The 17,413-nt window shown below is 45.7% G+C and overlaps 1 protein-coding gene across 10 annotated transcripts in view; it reads right to left on the reverse strand.

The window, feature by feature from the left end:
• The window catches only part of AGAP1 (ArfGAP with GTPase domain, ankyrin repeat and PH domain 1), a 308,565-nt gene that overhangs the window by 104,495 nt on the left and 186,657 nt on the right, over positions 1–17,413 (reverse strand). For all 10 annotated transcript variants that reach the window (XM_039703608.1, XM_039703607.1, XM_039703606.1 and 7 more), the window contains 2 exons: positions 17,252–17,356; positions 5,648–5,816 (listed from right to left, as the gene is read on the reverse strand). In XM_039703608.1, the coding sequence (XP_039559542.1) occupies positions 5,648–5,816; positions 17,252–17,356 (274 nt within the window). The remainder of the gene's footprint in view (positions 1–5,647; positions 5,817–17,251; positions 17,357–17,413) is intronic.

Here is a 17,413-nt window from a genome sequence, read left to right on the forward strand (position 1 = left end):
TTCAACCCTCCCGATGGCTTTAATACCTTAAAACCACTGGGGGGAAAAGCACGGACAGCCCTGCCAAGGTCTGAACATCCAACCAGTGCGTGCTGCGCCCTGTGACCGTCAAGACACCGGGATGTCATCGGGTGGACAGGGCAGATCTGGGATTTTATCCAGGATACGGCACCACGGAGCCGTGAAAATCATCCAGAGGAAACAGGCACCGACTGCAGGCTCCAGTCACCTGCCTCAAGCTCCACGACACATCCCCACCCTTTATCCACCTCGTCAGCATCAGGGGTTTGCCCACCCTGAGAAGGGATCCTCAGCTCATTTTTCCTGGTTTTTTCCCTGAAGAGAAAAATCTCAGCAAACTCATCTTTCTCAATATTTAACTAACGCAGTTATTTTATCCGATATTTATTTCATTATTGCTAATATGTGCCCTGCTCCTTTTCTCCCATTATTAAGGGATACAGAGTACTAACAGTGAAAGTTTGTATTTCTCTAGTTCTGGAAAGGGCAGATCCTAGTCCAAAGGAAGCAGAGAAAATGACCTTGAGGGATCCCCCTCTAGTGGGATGAAAGGGAAATCTCGGATGCACTCGAAATTGGGCTTTTTTCCTTTGAAACGAGCAAACTGCAAACTTCTCCTTCCCGCTGCTGCAGCTGTATATCACCGAACCAACAGCAAAGCCACCCAGATGGAAAATTGACTGGGGTGATTGATGACAAAAGTAAGTCCCAAACTTGCATTTGTGATCTGTGGCAAGAGCATAAAACCCGCGCTGGAGCTGAAGCGCGGAAAGCGTTCCGCGCCAAGTCACCGCACGTCCCTCTCCCCACTGCAGAGTTAGTGACAGACAACTCCCCACAACCACACCAGGCCACCCTCTGCCACCTCCAAGCAGGGAATTCACAGCAGATTCCAGAATTTAGTCCCGCATTTGTTTGCAAAGGCACCCAAGACCCACAGGCTTTGGGATAACTGCCCATGCTTCTGAGCTCTTGGCTCAATAAACATTGTTACTCATCACCAGATCATAACATCTGAATCTTCACAGTGACCCCCCAATTAAAAAAGAGATCATTACAAGATCTACAAAACCCACCAAGGATTTGATAGATGATCACAATTTAATGGCAGACAGGGACCTCACAGTGATAAGAACGTGGAGCTGCCATTCCTGCAGCATCTGAAATGTCACAAGCAGTTAGCAGATAACAACCTTCAGCACACTTAACGATAGCCCTGGAACTAACACATTTTGGGATACTTCACATACTGTACAGTCACCATTTTAAGGGAATTTAATAGCACCAAATTATTTAAATGAAGTGTTAATCAGGAAACAATTTATCTCTACACCATAAGCTATTTTTAGTCGTGAACTTTCTACTTCAGTGCCTCTTGCTACAGCTCAGGCTTTGGGTTGTTTGGAGAGCAGAAGAAATAAATGACTCCTGGGAGAGATTTCAGGAGTAAGTTCACCTTCAGGTCAAGCAGCTCAAATCCAACCCAATTCAGGAGAGAATGAAACCTGGACCCACTCCTGGCTCCAAAGCCAGGCTGAGCCAGCTCCTAAAGGGCAGAGGCACTGGCCAGTGGGATGGACAGGACTCTGGCCCTGCTCCCAGCTCTTAGAGAAAGCTGGAACTGAGCAAGAATTATCCTTTTCTGAAGGACTTCCAACTGAGCTGCATCAACAGAATGATGCTCAGTGCCATGTAAATTTAATTCAAATTTCAGTTAATTCACCATTGTTTGTCAGCTTGGATTGAAAACACCACAGAAGTGACATAATTTTAGATTGAAGGGAATAAACATCCATTTGCCCCAGCTCACAGATTCCTACCAAGGTAGCTTACAAGTGTGAGCACCTTCCCTGAAGCCACAGTTAACAACCTGTTATTTAAAGTCTACACAACATAAATAACAACCCTGCATCTCTCTGTATTTTCTGGGAGAAGCTGCCACACAGAATCCCAGTTCTTATACAATAAACCCCAAACTGCATCTCCAAGAATCCAAGAAGAGACCGGTTTTCAAATCAAAGTCAACCTTTTTCCAGGCAAGGTGCCTGGCTTTGTAACAGCAGGAGCAGCCCAACCCTCTACTCCTTTCCCTGCTTCCTGACAGAGCACAGAAAATATTCCTTTTTCCTGCTGCTGTTTCACTTCCAGGTTTGTTCACTGTCCCACCATGACTGTGACAATGGACTCTGACTTGATGTTAAGGGAAAAGTGTTTTTCCCAGCCCTTGTGCCAGTGAAAACCCACCAAGGAAGAGTAATCCAGAGATTTTTTAAGTCACATATTTTCATAAAGGTGGGTGTTTTGGTTTTTTTTTTTTTTGTTTTTTTTTAAACATCTCTGCTGCCAGTGAAAACCCAGCAAGGAAGAGTAATCCAGAGATTTTTTAACTCACATATTTTCATAAAGGTGGGTTTGTTTGTTTTAACATCTCTGAAACAGAAACTCTCAAGGACCGGAATTGAGCTTGTGCCAAAGAAGTGAGTTTGTCCTTCCCAAATTCCCAGTATTGCCCTGATCAGCCTCATTCTCTATTCTGCTCACATCACTGTTATGGGAAGCACCTTTTTCTGGGAAAGACCCTCCCATGTGGGAGGAAATTCAAGGTGTCTGATCCATCACTGAGGTCCAAGAAGGCTTCAGAGAGGGAAGGGGATGAGGAGAAGGAGGAGCTCGAGCTGCCCTGCTGCCTCACAGACCATGGTGGGATCAGAAGAGTGGCTGAATCACAAGACATTACACTCAGAGAAGACTATTTGCTGAAATATGAACTTAAAATATCGGTTAGAGGAAATCAAATCCATAGATTTCTTGGCAAAGCTGGCATGGAAATCCATCCTTAAGGGGCATCTTCCAAGCAGTGCTTAAGTGTCAAATGAAGGCACCAACCCAGCCAAGCAGCATTTAACTTTTAGGGATGAGGTAACATGAAGCAAAGAAAATATAGTGAATTTACAGGCCTAAAAATCAAAATAGAAAGAGCTGATTCTTCCTGTTTGGTCCAAACCTCCTCCATGTGTCAGAGCTGTGTACAAAAACCTCCCAGTGACAACCAGTAAGTGACAATTCAGCCCTGTGATCCATTTTCAGGCACCACACAGGCTCAAGACACCAACTTTTCCCAGCAGTACCAAGTGAGGGGAAGCTCTGAGGCAGCAGCACAGACTGCAAGGGATGATTTCCAGGCATTTTGAGCTGTGTGCCAGATAACTGCAGATATTCCAGGGGTCCTCCTGCCACTCCAGAACTCAGCCCCAAGTGCCTACAGGTCTCCCACCCATCTCCCACTCTCCCTGACCACATCAGAGCTCAGAAGAAGGCAGGCACAGCTTGGGACAGTGCCCTTCTTTTCTTTATTTTCTTTCTTTTTAGTAATTCTTAACTGATTAGCAGCTCCTTTTTATGTTTGCTTTTAAGCCAATAACATGCAGCAGATGCTGACCAGACATCAACAACAGTAAAGTCTTTCAGTTTTTCTAAGCAAGAGGATGAAGAAGCCAAGAGGGCTGAGAGAAGCTCCAACTATTCCCACACTGTTATTTGAAATCCATTATCTAAATTTCCTAGGATTTGGAATTTCTGGCATAACTGACTCATGTGATCAAGCCTCAGGCTGGCCAGGACACACACACACAGTGAGAGATGCCTGCTGCAAACTCTCAGGGACAGCTTCCCTCTGACCTGGCAAACCAAGCAGATGCCTAAACATGTAAATTCCATGCTACAAATCTTAAATTCTTAGATATCTCTAAATATGTTTCCAGAAACTTGCTCTTCTGAAGCTACCAAGAAATTTTTGACTGTTGAAAGCTGAAATCTCTTTATTTAAACGTCTCCCCTGCAGTTTATTGACTCAGTCCAGCACTTTTATTCCCTAAATTAGGAAGTATATTGAAAACCAAAGCAGTGCCCACACCTAAAGTTCAAATGTGTTAAAAGCTGAAATCTATTTAAATGTCTCCCCTGCAGTTTATTGACTCATCCAGCACTTTTATTCCCTAAATTAGGAAGTATATTGAAAACCAAACCAGTCCCCACACCTAAACATCTAAATTATATAGTAAACTGGATGAAAACAACCCAACTATGAATAATTTTCTCCTATGAACTCTGCCAGTGCCAGGTCAAAACTTGAGAACGAGTTTGATGAAATCATGGCTCCAGATACCTCAGGTCCCAGCCTGGGATCTCCAGGAGTGTCTTCTCAGTGGCACCACTTTAAAACCCATCTCAAACAGTACCATTCAGAGTTGGAAGGGGGAAAAAACTTCTCCGTTTTCTCCTAATAAAGGGGAATGTCTCAAAAAAGCAGGGAATGACACCTTGGCTTGAAGGACTGGGGGTTGGAATTAGATGATATTTAAGGTCCCTTCCAACCCAAACCAGCCTGATTCTATGAAGCATGAGACAGATAATTATTATTATTTTTCAAGAGAAGACACCTGAGTATCCAGGAACCCCTGGGATCTCCAGGAGTGTCTGCTCAGTGGCACTTTAAAACCCATCTCAAACAGTACCATTCAGAGTTGGAAGGGGGAAAAAAACTTCTCAGTTTTCTCCTAATAAAGGGGAATGTCTCAAAAAAGCAGGGAATGACACCTTGGCTTGAAGGACTGGGGGTTGGAATTAGATGATATTTAAGGTCCCTTCCAACCCAAACCAGCCTGATTCTATGAAGCATGAGACAGATAATTATTATTATTTTTCAAGAGAAGACACCTGAGTATCCAGGAACCCCAGGGTTGCTCATCCCAGTGGGTTTTGCACAAGGACAGGAGTGTGGGGATGGTTTTGCTGGCACATGCAGGAGGTGTCTACTTTACCCATAAATGCAAAAGGCACTTGGCACTTTATGGATGTCATCCCAAACATGCTGACAGAACTTCCACTAGACCATTATGAGTTTTGTACAAGCTGTGCATTTTACAAGATAAATTGTCTCAAATGTTTTCCCTTAATGCCATTTTTTAAAATCCACTTAGCTGTATGGACAAGTGCTTCAGCAAACAATAAACATCTTTGTTTAGAGCTCAGAAGGAGCTATAAACCACTTCCAACAACAAATTAAAAAGCTTTCCACAGAAGAATCTTGCTGTTAGAAGAATGCATAATACTGAACTTTCCAAAAGTGGAAAGAAGGGCTGTGGATCTCACCAGGAAGCCATAAAAAGCCCTTTCAGATCATACAGCACTTGCTTTTCCTAAGAATTAGATAAGAGATGGCAGATTCCTCCCGTATGTTAATGACTGTGAAATTATGTAGGGTTTTGACAAGTACAGGGTAACAAATACACAAAGACAGACACTGAAGGCTACCCAGAAACTCAGAATCTCTCGTGGGGGACAGATCAGCAGTCAAGGCTTAAAACCTTCCATATCAGTGAGTTTGTAAATCCCACAATGGTTTGGATTGGAAAGAATCCTAAAGTTCAACTAATTCCACCCCCTACCACGGGCAGGGACACCTTCCAAGATACCAGGTTGCTCTGAGCACCACCAGCCTGGCCTGGAACCCCTCCAGTTATGGAGAGATATCCATCCCTACCTCAGCTGCTCATGGTAGCTCCCTACAGACACTGGAAATGCAGATTTTCTCCCATTTTTTTCCCCTAGCGAGGTGCTCCCTTACCTGAATTTGGCGAGATGTGTAAACTGCTCATGTCTTTGGAGAGGCCGTTGGTTTTGGGGCTGGAGATGGGGGCACAGGCTGATGTGGCTCGGGGTGGCCTCTTCCCAGGGACCTTCACAGTGGTTCTGAGCAAGTCGATCTCCTTGCCGTGAACGTTCTGCATGTAATCCTGCAGAGAGAGGGGAAAACCCCAAAACACAACATCAGACAGGGAGGTCTGTAAGAATTAACAGAATTAACAAAGCTGCTTTCACAAGGCTTTGGCCTTACATCCTCTGCCAGCACCCACCATATGGTTTTCCCCTTCCTTCCATGTTCCTGATAATCCCTTCCACACTTCTCACCACTAACCCCAAAAGTCTGGAGCTTTCTCACAGATCCTCCAACTACCAGCTCCACAACACAGCCACGTGTGGGAATTCACCAGCCAAAGGTCCCAAACTTGAGGAGAAGACCAGGCTGAGTGCCCCTCCTGAGCACATTCACTTGTGTCTCCTCTCTGCCAGTGCTTTATGCCCTCATCTCTTTCTCCCTCAAATTGGGCTGGAATGGGTCAGCAGGCACCAAAGTTGCAAAAGCAGGGAAGATTTCAGTAATTTCAGCATTGTTCCCTTAGAATACAACCCTTCCTGCACCTACACAAAACATCATCAAAGGGGAAAAAAATTATGCAAATTACGTCTAATTAGAGCAAACACTGGGAGCCAGAAGTGGAAAAGGATTTTGCCAATTCTTGCTTGGAAAGCCCACAAAGGGGAAACAAACAGAAAAGCAAATGGACATGGGTGTTTTTATCAGAGGGCAAATTGATCCTGGGATATACCAGCACAGCTATTTCCAGAAGAGATGGTGAATGTTAGAGCCAGCACACAAGACACCAGAGCTCTCATCTCCTGGTACACAGGGCTGTGGTCACTCACATTCCAGAAGAAAATAATTGAAACTGGAACAATTACAAGAACATGAAAAGCAACAAAAGAGACACTCTCTTAAATTAAAAGGACATGCAAAAGAGGCAGCACAGGAGAGTAAAGTCAGGGGTGAAAAGGGGCAAGAGAACTGCATAAAAAGATATCTGGGCTGCCCAGAGAAGCTGTGGCTGCCCCTGGATGCCTGGGAGTCTCCAAGGCCAGGTTGTACAGAGGGGATTAGAGTAACCTGGTATAGTGGAAGGTGTCCCTGCCCATGGCAAGGGATGGAATGAGATGAGCTCTGAGGTCCCTTCCAACCCAAACCACTCCAGGACTCTGGGATTAAGGACCCCAAGAGAAAAACAGTGATTTGAGGTGGCTGGGAGAAGACCTAGGCTCCCACTTCACAAGAGATTTCCTGAATTTACCCAAAATCTGAACCCTGCTGCCACAATCCAGGCAGCTGATTGCTCCCTCATGAAGATTCTTTCACCTTTGGCAGTTTTTACAACACAAATTATTTATTCTGCTCAAAACCCATCAAAAATCTGGACCAGCAGTAATTTCTTCCTAGTTAACAGAAATCAGTGATAAAACCCTCAAACTAAGCCATCACGGTAGCTTACTTTTCCCAAACTGAGAATTATTAACAGGAAAAGGTGGGGTCTGAACAATTAGTGGGGAGAGGACACAGAGCTCTGCTGCCAAGAGAAAAACAAAGGCAATCCGCTCAGGAAAATTCCTTTACTAGGTGCTGGAGAACAAACACCTTTCATCCATAAATCACGAACTTGGCAGAACTTTCTTGTTCGGGTGTCACTTCTTCACAAATTAAAATACAATAAGCAGAAGATAACTGAGCATTTATTGCTTGTGGGCTGTAAAGTGAGGTTTAATCAGAGAGTGACTAAACCTTGGCACGTGCTCTTTTCCAATGGTTTTATTTCACGTACAACCAACTTAAACTGGAGAAGGGGGTTTTGGATCCAGCTCAGATGAAGGCTGGGTGTGATTCCCCAATTTGAGATGCGGCAGGGTGTTGCTAAAGGTCTTTTAGCTGGGTGCAAACCAGGCTGAGGCGAGCCACGAAACCACTTGAGGAAGTGTTGGCAAACACAAAACCAACGCGCGCCGCGGCCGCCGTCAGAGCGAAGCGCCCGAACGACAACAGATGCCGGCTGGGTATTAATGTCAGCTTAAATATTTATGGGGATATATCAAATGTAAATAATAAAGGCCCTTTCATCGTGGGCAGGGTGCACGGTGATAATCTGCGGGTCTCCCCGAGGAGGGGAGGGCAAGGACGGCGCTCCCAGCCCCGTCAGATCCCCGCTCGCTCGGGGAATGAAAGTTCAAACTACAAAATGACGCCGGGGCTTCAGAAGCGCAATGGAGGGTTTGATCAGATTAGAACAGATGAGGGTCTTGCTGTCATCTGGAATATGCTGTGTTAAAGAGAAGACAGCAAGCTGGATTTTGATATGCAAATGGTACAGGGATAACTCCCCAAGATGTTAGTTGTGGAAAATGCTGATCCGAGAAAAAAGGGGGAAAAAAACCCTTTAACAAGGCATGAGGGTAATTCAAAGCCAAGTACTTTTAAACAGCACTTAACAAGTCCCTAGAGCCCACTCAACAGTGGGCCACCCCAGACGTGCCATCTTCTGCCCCTCAACAGCTTGAAAAAGTAGTAATTGCGAATCCATTTGCATTTTTCTTCTCAACTTGTCCACGTTCATCATTCGGCAAGGCGGGGGGAAAAAAATAATAAGAAAAATAAGAATTAAAGCCAGCAGCAAAGCAGAGGGACCCCTCCCCAAACACGTGGCACAGAGGAGATGCGGGCGCCCCGATCCCCCACCACCCTGCGCTCGCACCTCCGCGCCGCTTGTTTTTTACATTTCGCTCCTAATTATGTTGCATCTATTGCCATACACTTAATTAGCTGCATTAATGTGATTTCTTTTCACATAGTCAAGCAATTAAGAGCTATGATTGAGTTTCATTCAATTAGCCTCAACAAACATGCTAATTGATGTCCCAGATGCAAATGAGGTGCAGTGAGAGAAACCTGCTAGCAATTGAGAGTTGTGGCAGGGGGACCCGGGGCTCGCAGCAGCAGCAGCACGGCTGAACACGGCTCCCCCTCCTCGCAGGGCAGGGGGGACACCAGCCATGTCCCAAAGAGATCCCTGCAGGACTGAATCCAGGGATCACAGGATGGAATCCACGGGTGCTGTCTGTGGTTCCGGCGGCTGGGGGAATGTTCTGCTGGTCCCAGGATCCAAGGGCTACCTGAGGTCTCCATCCTGGCTCTGCTGGAGCTGTGAGACACCAGGCAGGCCATGGCCTGCAGTCAGCACTAACTGGCAGCTCCATCTTAGTCAGAGCGGGGCGACGCCGCCTCGGCATCCATCAATCCATAATCCCCCAAAACGCGCTCCCCGCGTCGATTCTCATCCCTTTTCCTCCCCGGGTTACCGCTCCGCTACGGCGCCACCGAGGTGTTAATTTGACTACTCAAGGCCATTGACCATTATCTACAGGACTAAATAAACTGTTAAAATATCAGGGGAAAATCAAAAAAGCTGCATTGACTGAAGATGACGCCAAATATCACTTGACAGCCCCACAAAATGAATTGCCTTGAGTGAGAAAGGAACGATGCGCCATGACACAGAATAATGTAAAGCAAAATTACTTTAGTTCTGCTCTTAATACAGCAGCTCTCTGTTTACAACAGCAGAAATTAATTTAACCAATTAACTGAGCAGGAGCCTTTCAGACATGCAAATTGAGCAAATGGGTATGATCATGTTTTCTAAACAGGCCTACCCAAAAGTGACACCCCCGTTTTGGGGAGCCTCTTTGGATTTTGAATGGCAGCAGTTGAATTTACAGCTGCACATCACAATGATTTCAAAGAGACTCCACCGAGGGCCACAAGCTGAACCCAGGCCATGTGTGGCTCCAGCTTGATGCCAATGTCCAAGCTGGCCCTGAGCACTGCCAGGGATGGGGCAGCCACAGCTTCTCTGGGCAAGGGCCTCCCCACCCTCACAGGGAGGAATTCCTTCCCAATATCCAATCTGAATCCACTCCCCTTCAGCTTAAAGCCATTCCCCCTTGTCCTTGTGCTCTAGAGCCATCCTTAAATTAATGACATGGCTCAGATTATTAAAAGCATACATATAAAAAACATTATGGAGTTTGAGGGTTTTCAAATAATACAAGAGTAGTGGAGAGGGAGAAAGTCTTCACTGGGTTTGTAGTTTCACACTGGGCAAAGGGGTTTCCAAGCTCACATTGAAACCACTCACCTCGGGATAAGCCATGTGTCACAACACTAAAATGTAAAATAAATCTGCTCCTTCCTAGAGGTCTCCCCATGTTTCTTCCATCTGTCCCACTGCCACCCTTTTCCAATGCACCACATATGAAATGAGAGACTCTCCAAGAGCAATGACTTTCCAAGGCTATAATGGTACACAGGTATGAATATCACACTTTTTTTGTCCTTTTCATCTATTCCAATCTCTCGAAAGCCTGTTTTTCCATCACTAGGAACAGGTCCAGGCTAAGAATCCTCCCAGATTTGTGTGTGGTTTCCACTGAGAGATGATGAGCTTCTAACCTATCCCTGGTAGTGTCCAAGGGCCAGGTTGGATGGGGCTGTGAACAGCCTGGGATACTGGAAGACATGGCAGAGAGGTGGAACAAGATGAGCTTCAAGGTCCCTTGCAACCCAAACTGTTTTGTGATTCTGTAAAAAACACCTTCGTTTTGTTTTCCCCCACTGTTCAATCGGACATAACACTCCTAAGGCTCCACTTACTGAGGTTAAAATAGTGTTTCCTGATCTGAGGCATAATAAAAATTATTATGGAAAAGGAAGTTTATGGTTGCACCTCTGGATGACATTTTAAAGACTGTGTGCAGCGTATTTTTTGAAAGACAATTCCAATTTTGTGAGCTGACCTATTGGAGGCACAAAACCTATTGTTCACCCTCAGCAACAACCAAATCCTCTTCCCCCCAAACCAAGAGCAGCCCAGGAAATTGGATGGAGCCCTGACTTTTGTGCCTCTCTGTGGCAGTCAGACATTTTTATTGCAAAACGCCGTCTGGAAAAGATGCAAAACAAAATTGCTAAACTGCAAAAAGAAGAAAAGGAGGGAGGGGGGAGAAGAAGAAAAAAACAAAAGGCCCCCTTCCCTTTGCTTATTGAGTTCAAAGGCATAACATGCAGCACCCTGCAGCAAATGGGAAGCTACACTAATTTTAAAGCCATAAAACGCTATAAAGTGCCCTGCGGGGCAGGACTACACTGGAGCTAGTTGCACCTAAATAAGCCATGGTTCATTTACTTCGCAGCTTAGCCTAATGTAATCATCAGCAGATTCCTAGCCTAGAGTTGTAACAGGCACGGAGCCGCTGCCGCCGAGGCGACACTCCCAGCCATGGAGGGGCCGCCGCCACATCGCCGTTGATTAGAAAATTTTTCAGTTTTGACAAGCCCTTAATGAACATAAATCGCTCCTTGATTGGTTTCCGTGTGGGGCCACAGGCACACCTAAGAAGAAACAACAACAACAAAAAAACCCCACAAGTCTCCCCAAGTCCTCGCCCTCACTGCTTTTCCCAGGAAGGGCCTGAGCTGCGGATGGATTGTCGGGATATGAGCCACAGTGGAATATATTCATCAAATGGTCCTGGGGAATTAGCTGTCCCCCCCTCTCGCATATAAACATGGCCATAATATCATTCAGCTTCATAATACACAGTTAATCTGAAGGAAAGGCATGAAATGTTATTTGCTGAGGAGAACAGAGGAATGGGAACGCGTTCTGGAAAACACTGATCACCCTAAAGCGCTCTGTCCTGACAAAGGGAAGGCCATCATGAATCTGTTTGCTTCACGTTGGGAGTCAAGAACATTACATTTCAGTAATAAAAAGCACTGGCTATAGCATGGTGTTAATCAGCACCATCAGTGTTGCAGGAGCAGGGGAGGAAGTCGGGGCAAGACTTGGAACACAACAGCAACAAAATGTTGGTCCTTCTGCAAATGGATCCCTTATTTGCATAAAATTTTAAGAAAACTCTTCCCCTTGCACTTCACTTCTCATTCAGCCTTTGTAACAAGAGCTGCTGTAAAAGACAAACTGGAGTTTTACCATCCTGAGTAATTTATGAAGCATTTATACCCACAGCAGTTAGCTCGGCTGGACAGGAAGCTCTGATTTTATAAACCCCCCTGATTAATTATTAGCTTGGCTTTTGCCTTTTGAATTGCAACTCATTCTGATCCTCAGAATTTCCCTTGACTTTCTGAAGAAGAAGCAGGCAGATGTGACACTGAAATGTGTGTTTGCTCCAGCCTGTGCAGCTCAGCCAAAGCACAATTGTGTTTGCCACACTACTGAGTGTCGACTCCCTTGAGGGCACAGAGGCCTGGACAGATCCTTGTGGGTCACTTCCCACCCAGGATATTCTGTGCTTCTGTGATCTTCAGTTTTATATCTTTCTCCCAGATTTATCTTCACTCCATTACATCTTTCAGATTAAGACAACAAAGAAGTTTTCCAAGAAGCTCAAAAGTGACTGTGTGATCTGTACAGCTACAGCACTTTATAAAAATCAGAAATTACTATACTCATATTTAACTGTTCCTGTCATTAATTTTCTTCTAAGCTAACCAATGTTTTAGGCATGCCAGTGGATGCAATAGTAACTACAACAAAGCTTCAGATTTATCTTCATCAATACTCAAGCTGCAGGATATGTTTTGATCACTGCTCTCTCAGGAGGGAGAGCCACACCACACGTGAAAAGTAACACAGAATCCCAGAATGGTTTGGTTGGAACAGACCTCAACCCCACCCTGTTCCACCCCGCTGCCATGGACAGGAACCTTCCACTATCCCAGGTTGCTCCAAACCCTCTCCAGCCTGGCCTTGAGCACTTCCAGGGTCCTTTTATCAGTCCAAGTCTCTCTTTACCAAAAGCTGACTTGAGGATTATTTGTTGACAGGAAATGCCAGTTAAAAGGCCCTTCAGAGCCAGCCAATATCCAGCTTTACATTCCTTCACAGCAAAAATGGGGGGGAAATGGACATACACAATGGTATTTTAGAAATATATGAGCATGAATATTTTTCTTAAAGCAACACAAACAACACTTCAGAACTGCCTGAGGTAACAGAACCTGGAAATAAGGCTGAGCTGCAATCATGGCTGTGGGGGATATTCCTAATGGGAAGAGCAGCACCAGGCTCTGGGGGCTGACTGGCCACACAGGACAGCACACTGCTCTCAAGGATGAGGGCAGATGGGATCCTGCATTTGCAAGCAGGCTTTCTGTTTCCAAATAGTTCAGGAAAATCACAAGAGCTGGTAGCAAAAATTTCAACTGCAGCTCTGAGAGAAATGCTGGGACTGAGAGAAGTGCATGGAGCTACAACACTTCCAGATACCAACAGAGAGGACCTCCTGCTTTTCACCATCTGCTTTTTCTGGAGGAAATGGCCAAGCAGAGAAAGCTCAAACAACACCTCTAGCCTTAAGGAATTTGACAGTGTTTGTAGGGTCTTCCCAGAGAATGTGTCCATATAATGTATTGCTGAAGCTTTTCTGCCAAGTTTAGCCTAGTGTTGGATCTGACTCCTTATCAGGCTGAAATGTTGCCTTTATTAAAAAAAAAATCCAATATATTTGAGGATGGAACAACAAGCCTTAAGGAATTTGACAATGTTTGTAGGGTCTTCCCCGAGAGCGTGTCCATATAATGTATTGCTGAAACTTTTCTGCCAAGTTTAGCCTAGTGTTGGATCTGACTCCTTATCAGGCTGAAATGTTGCCTTTATTAAATAAAAAGATCCAATATATTTGAGGATGGAACAACACTGCCAATGCTTACATGGGCTGCTCAGCCAGCCAGCACTGTATTTAAGGGAGAATTTGAAACTGTGGCTACTGTCAGATGAATTGAGCAAACCAGGTGAATCCAAACCTCCCTCATGGAGATAAGGCCAGATTTCTCCCCCCAGTCATGTTTACAATCCCCAGGTCATCACACTAGACCAGTGAAGAAGAAGGTTAAAGGCTGCAGCCAGCAAACACCAACCTTGCTGTGTGGGGTTTGTGTACCCGATGTGTTGTAGATGGCATCACACCTTCCTTCTCATGTATTTAAGTAGCCCTTCTTCCCCCATAAGGTGCCCTAGCACTGAGCCTTTATTTGAAATCAAATCTAGACCAAACTAAACACAAAAGGGGAAAACTGCCCTTACCAAAAAAATAGCTGTTTTCTGCCTTTTTCCCCCCTTTCCTTCTTTTCATAACCGAGGCGCAGCGATGGTGAAGATACAAGAGCAGAGAAGGGACATCCACAGCTAAAGCTTTGTCACGTGCTGACCTGTGGCACGCTGGCAGCCCTGTGGCAGGCAGCCAGTGGTGAGACATCATCAGCTATTCATCAGGAGAAGGCTCAGATAAAGCAGTGCTGCCCAGCAGGTATCCCGGTGAATGCATTCCGGGAGCATCCCGCCATTAAAAAGCCAGGAGACGCCTCGGCAAATTCCCCCGGGGCCCTTTGGGGAGGCTGACACGGAATTTGCCGGCCAGAATTTTAGTGATCCACTCCACGGCTCTGCTCCAGAAGCCCAAGATGAATAGGGAGCTCTGGTGAACTTTGAAGCCTGAGGGTCAAAGTTCTCTCTCATTATCCCCAACCATTTTCTATCGGCAGAGCTCCTCGGCATCCCAAGGGATGGGAAGGTTTGAGGCTCTTGAAAAAACCTGACACGACCAAGTCAGGAAACAGTAGGGTGCTTATGTACACATATTTTTCTTCCCCCGTTTTCCTCTCCCCCCACTTCCTTGAAAAGAAACGAGAGGGATTTCGCTATTGTGTCAAACATCAACCTGGTGGCACCAGGAGTCACTCGTGTGGCTGGCACAATGCCGCGCTCATTTCTGCGCGCTGCCCTGCCAAACAGGCCTGACCCTCCCGGGGACACCTCCTCTGAAAGAAAGGGCCTAATTTGATTTTTCCCTCCCCACCCCAAAACCTTTCATTCTGCAGGCAATGCTTTCAAGGAGGCTGTCAGGGCTGGATTCTGCAGTACCTATTTTCTATGTTTAAACCACTGCTTCGTGCCTGAGCCGCCACCGAATGCATCTGGCAGAGACAACTGATCCACCTGTGGCCAAAACTCGAGCAATATTTAACACAGTGCCCACTATCAGCCACTAAACATTGTAATTGGCCCTTCAAACACCAGGTGTTAGGCTCTGACTCAAACCACAGGCTGGACAGACCAAATGATCTCCTAAATTTCCTTTTTCTGCCACCACTAGAGGCCAGCCCACCTTTCACTGCAATTAAAAATTCACTCCAGAATTAAAAGGGCAACATTTTGATTAACTAAAGTGATCTGCACATTTGAAACAACCCAAATCTGATTAGAGCTAGGCTTTGCACAAGTTTAGGAAACTGACTTTAGACGGCTAACAAAAGCTCTTTTCTTCACTGCTACTTAATGGTAGGAATAAGGCCCTGATTTTTCAAAATAATGTAAGAAATTATCCCAGACAGCAATGCAAGCACAGCATTAAAAATTCATCACTTTCTTGTGAAAAAAAGGAACAAATTACCGACAAACAAAACCCAGCAAAACCAAACCAGAAACACAGCATCAGAGCTCTGTCTGGGGGAACGCCTCTCACCTGGCAATCCCCAAGAAGAAATTGTGACATTCCTGCCAAAAAACTTTAGTACAAAGTGTACTGGGAGTGTGAGTGACTGAAGATATCTGTGGTTCCTTCACAAACCCATCTGATCCACTCAAGGAGGAAACAGCAAAATCGAGCCCAGCACCTTCTTCTTGGGCTGGGAAGGCACGGTGGAGGACAGAGGGAAACAATTACAGGCTGGTAATTACTTCTTCTTTAAATGGATTCTCTCTAATCTCCGATGGATTTACCTCTAATCTCAAAGTAATTACGTGTAACCTCAGTGGATTCTCACTCGGGGGGCGACGCCGCAGCTCCGGGGGAGCCTGCAGAGGAGAAGTTTCTCCATTGTCTGCCAGAGCAATGGAAAACTCACACGTGCACAGCCCTGCCAGGAACAATAGAGCCTTTTCCAGCAGCCAGGAAGGGGCCAGGGCACACACAACAGCCTCCTCCTTGCCTGATGACCAGCACAAGCTAAGGCACACTCAGGTGGGGCACGCAGAATCCGTGCTTCCCTTCTGGGAGCAATGCCACCACACAAATTTGGGTGTTTCAGGGCTACTTCACAGCAGAATTAGTCACATTTAGAGGCACTGAAAGTGACCAAATTGGGCAGAAAGACGTGAACTCCATCACACAAAGGAGCAGTGAAAACCCTGCTCCAGAACACCAGGGCTGAGGGACAAGGTTTCTGATGGGAAGCAGCAATGCCTTGAAGCTACTTGTCATCTAATTTACCACATAATGTCTAAGAGACATGGACATCACATCAGAAACCAGAGCAAAGCATCATTATGGCAGGAGACCATAAAATCTTGTGTCAAGGCAGGGGAAAAGTGCTAATATTCCACAGACAGGGAACAGCAAGTGGGGGCAAGCACAGCATCAGTGGCCAGACAGGGATGTGGCACTTGGGGACATGGTTTAGTGCTGGGCTCTAGCTGGGCTGGATGATCTTAGAGTGCTTTCCAGACTTAATCATTCTAGGGTTCCATGCTCCTCAGACACCACCCAGGTAAAGCAGAAGTTTCCTGCCAGTTCCAGGTGCAGGTCTGTAAATGCCACGATTTATAGAAAATGCATCAAAACCTTGACTGTCACTCCTTAATGCAAAAGTGCCCGGGAGCTCAAGATGCCACCAATAGGTTTAGAAAAAACTGGCCCTAAAAACATTACAAGTGGCAACCCTCTGATTTGCATATGTGGGATGATGAGAAAATACAAGATCAGATATTATATAAAACCACACATACATGTACATATTTATATATTTATGTATTTATATGTAGGTAGATATTTCTATATATCCATATATCTCACATCTATATCTATATCTATATCTATATCTATCTATCTCTATTTATATATATGTATAATATATATTTTACCTTGGTGAGGGTCACACCATGATTTCTGGAGTAGGCTAGTCCTGACTGGGATCTCTGTGCTCCTTCCACCCCCATATCCATACTAGGAATTGTGCCACAGACTCTGAGGGACAGACAGCATCCTTGGACAGGAATAGATGCCTCAACACGGAAAAGCTGTATGGAACAGTTTTTAATGGCTATGCCATGTCCAAAAAGCTGCTCAGAATTACTCCTGGATAAACCACAAGCCCTGCACACTGACAAAGACCTCTCCACACTCTTTACTACCCCTAGGAAACTTTTTATGGTAAAGCACTTGTTTTTTAACCCTGGGACCAACAAGAAGCCCATAAAAGAATGAGTGGAAAATAAAGGCTTTAAACAGTTCCAGCAGCCTCTTGGGATGCAAGGAAGCCCCAGTCCCAGTGGAGTCAGAGGAACTGGAGTGCACTCAGACTTGCAGCGGGAGTTTCACTCCAGGTGACGATTCCTTGAGAGGGAAGGGAATGAGGAGAGGGGAAGCACAGTGGTGATACCACAGGCATGGCTGGCCCTGCTGGGTTCCCAGGGCAGGGGGTACTCACGTGCAGGCTGGGGTGGTAGGTCAGCACGCCGTTGTCACACAGCGTCACGTACTTCTTCTTCCACTCCTTGTTCAGGGACTTGCCACTCCGCTTCAGCAGCATCCCCTGCACAGGGAGAGAGAGAGAAAAGGTGAAATGACCACACAAACAAACACACATGAC

This window comes from Passer montanus, unplaced genomic scaffold (assembly GCF_014805655.1).
Source record: "Passer montanus isolate IOZ18808 unplaced genomic scaffold, ASM1480565v1 scaffold165, whole genome shotgun sequence".
NCBI lineage: Eukaryota > Metazoa > Chordata > Aves > Passeriformes > Passeridae > Passer > Passer montanus.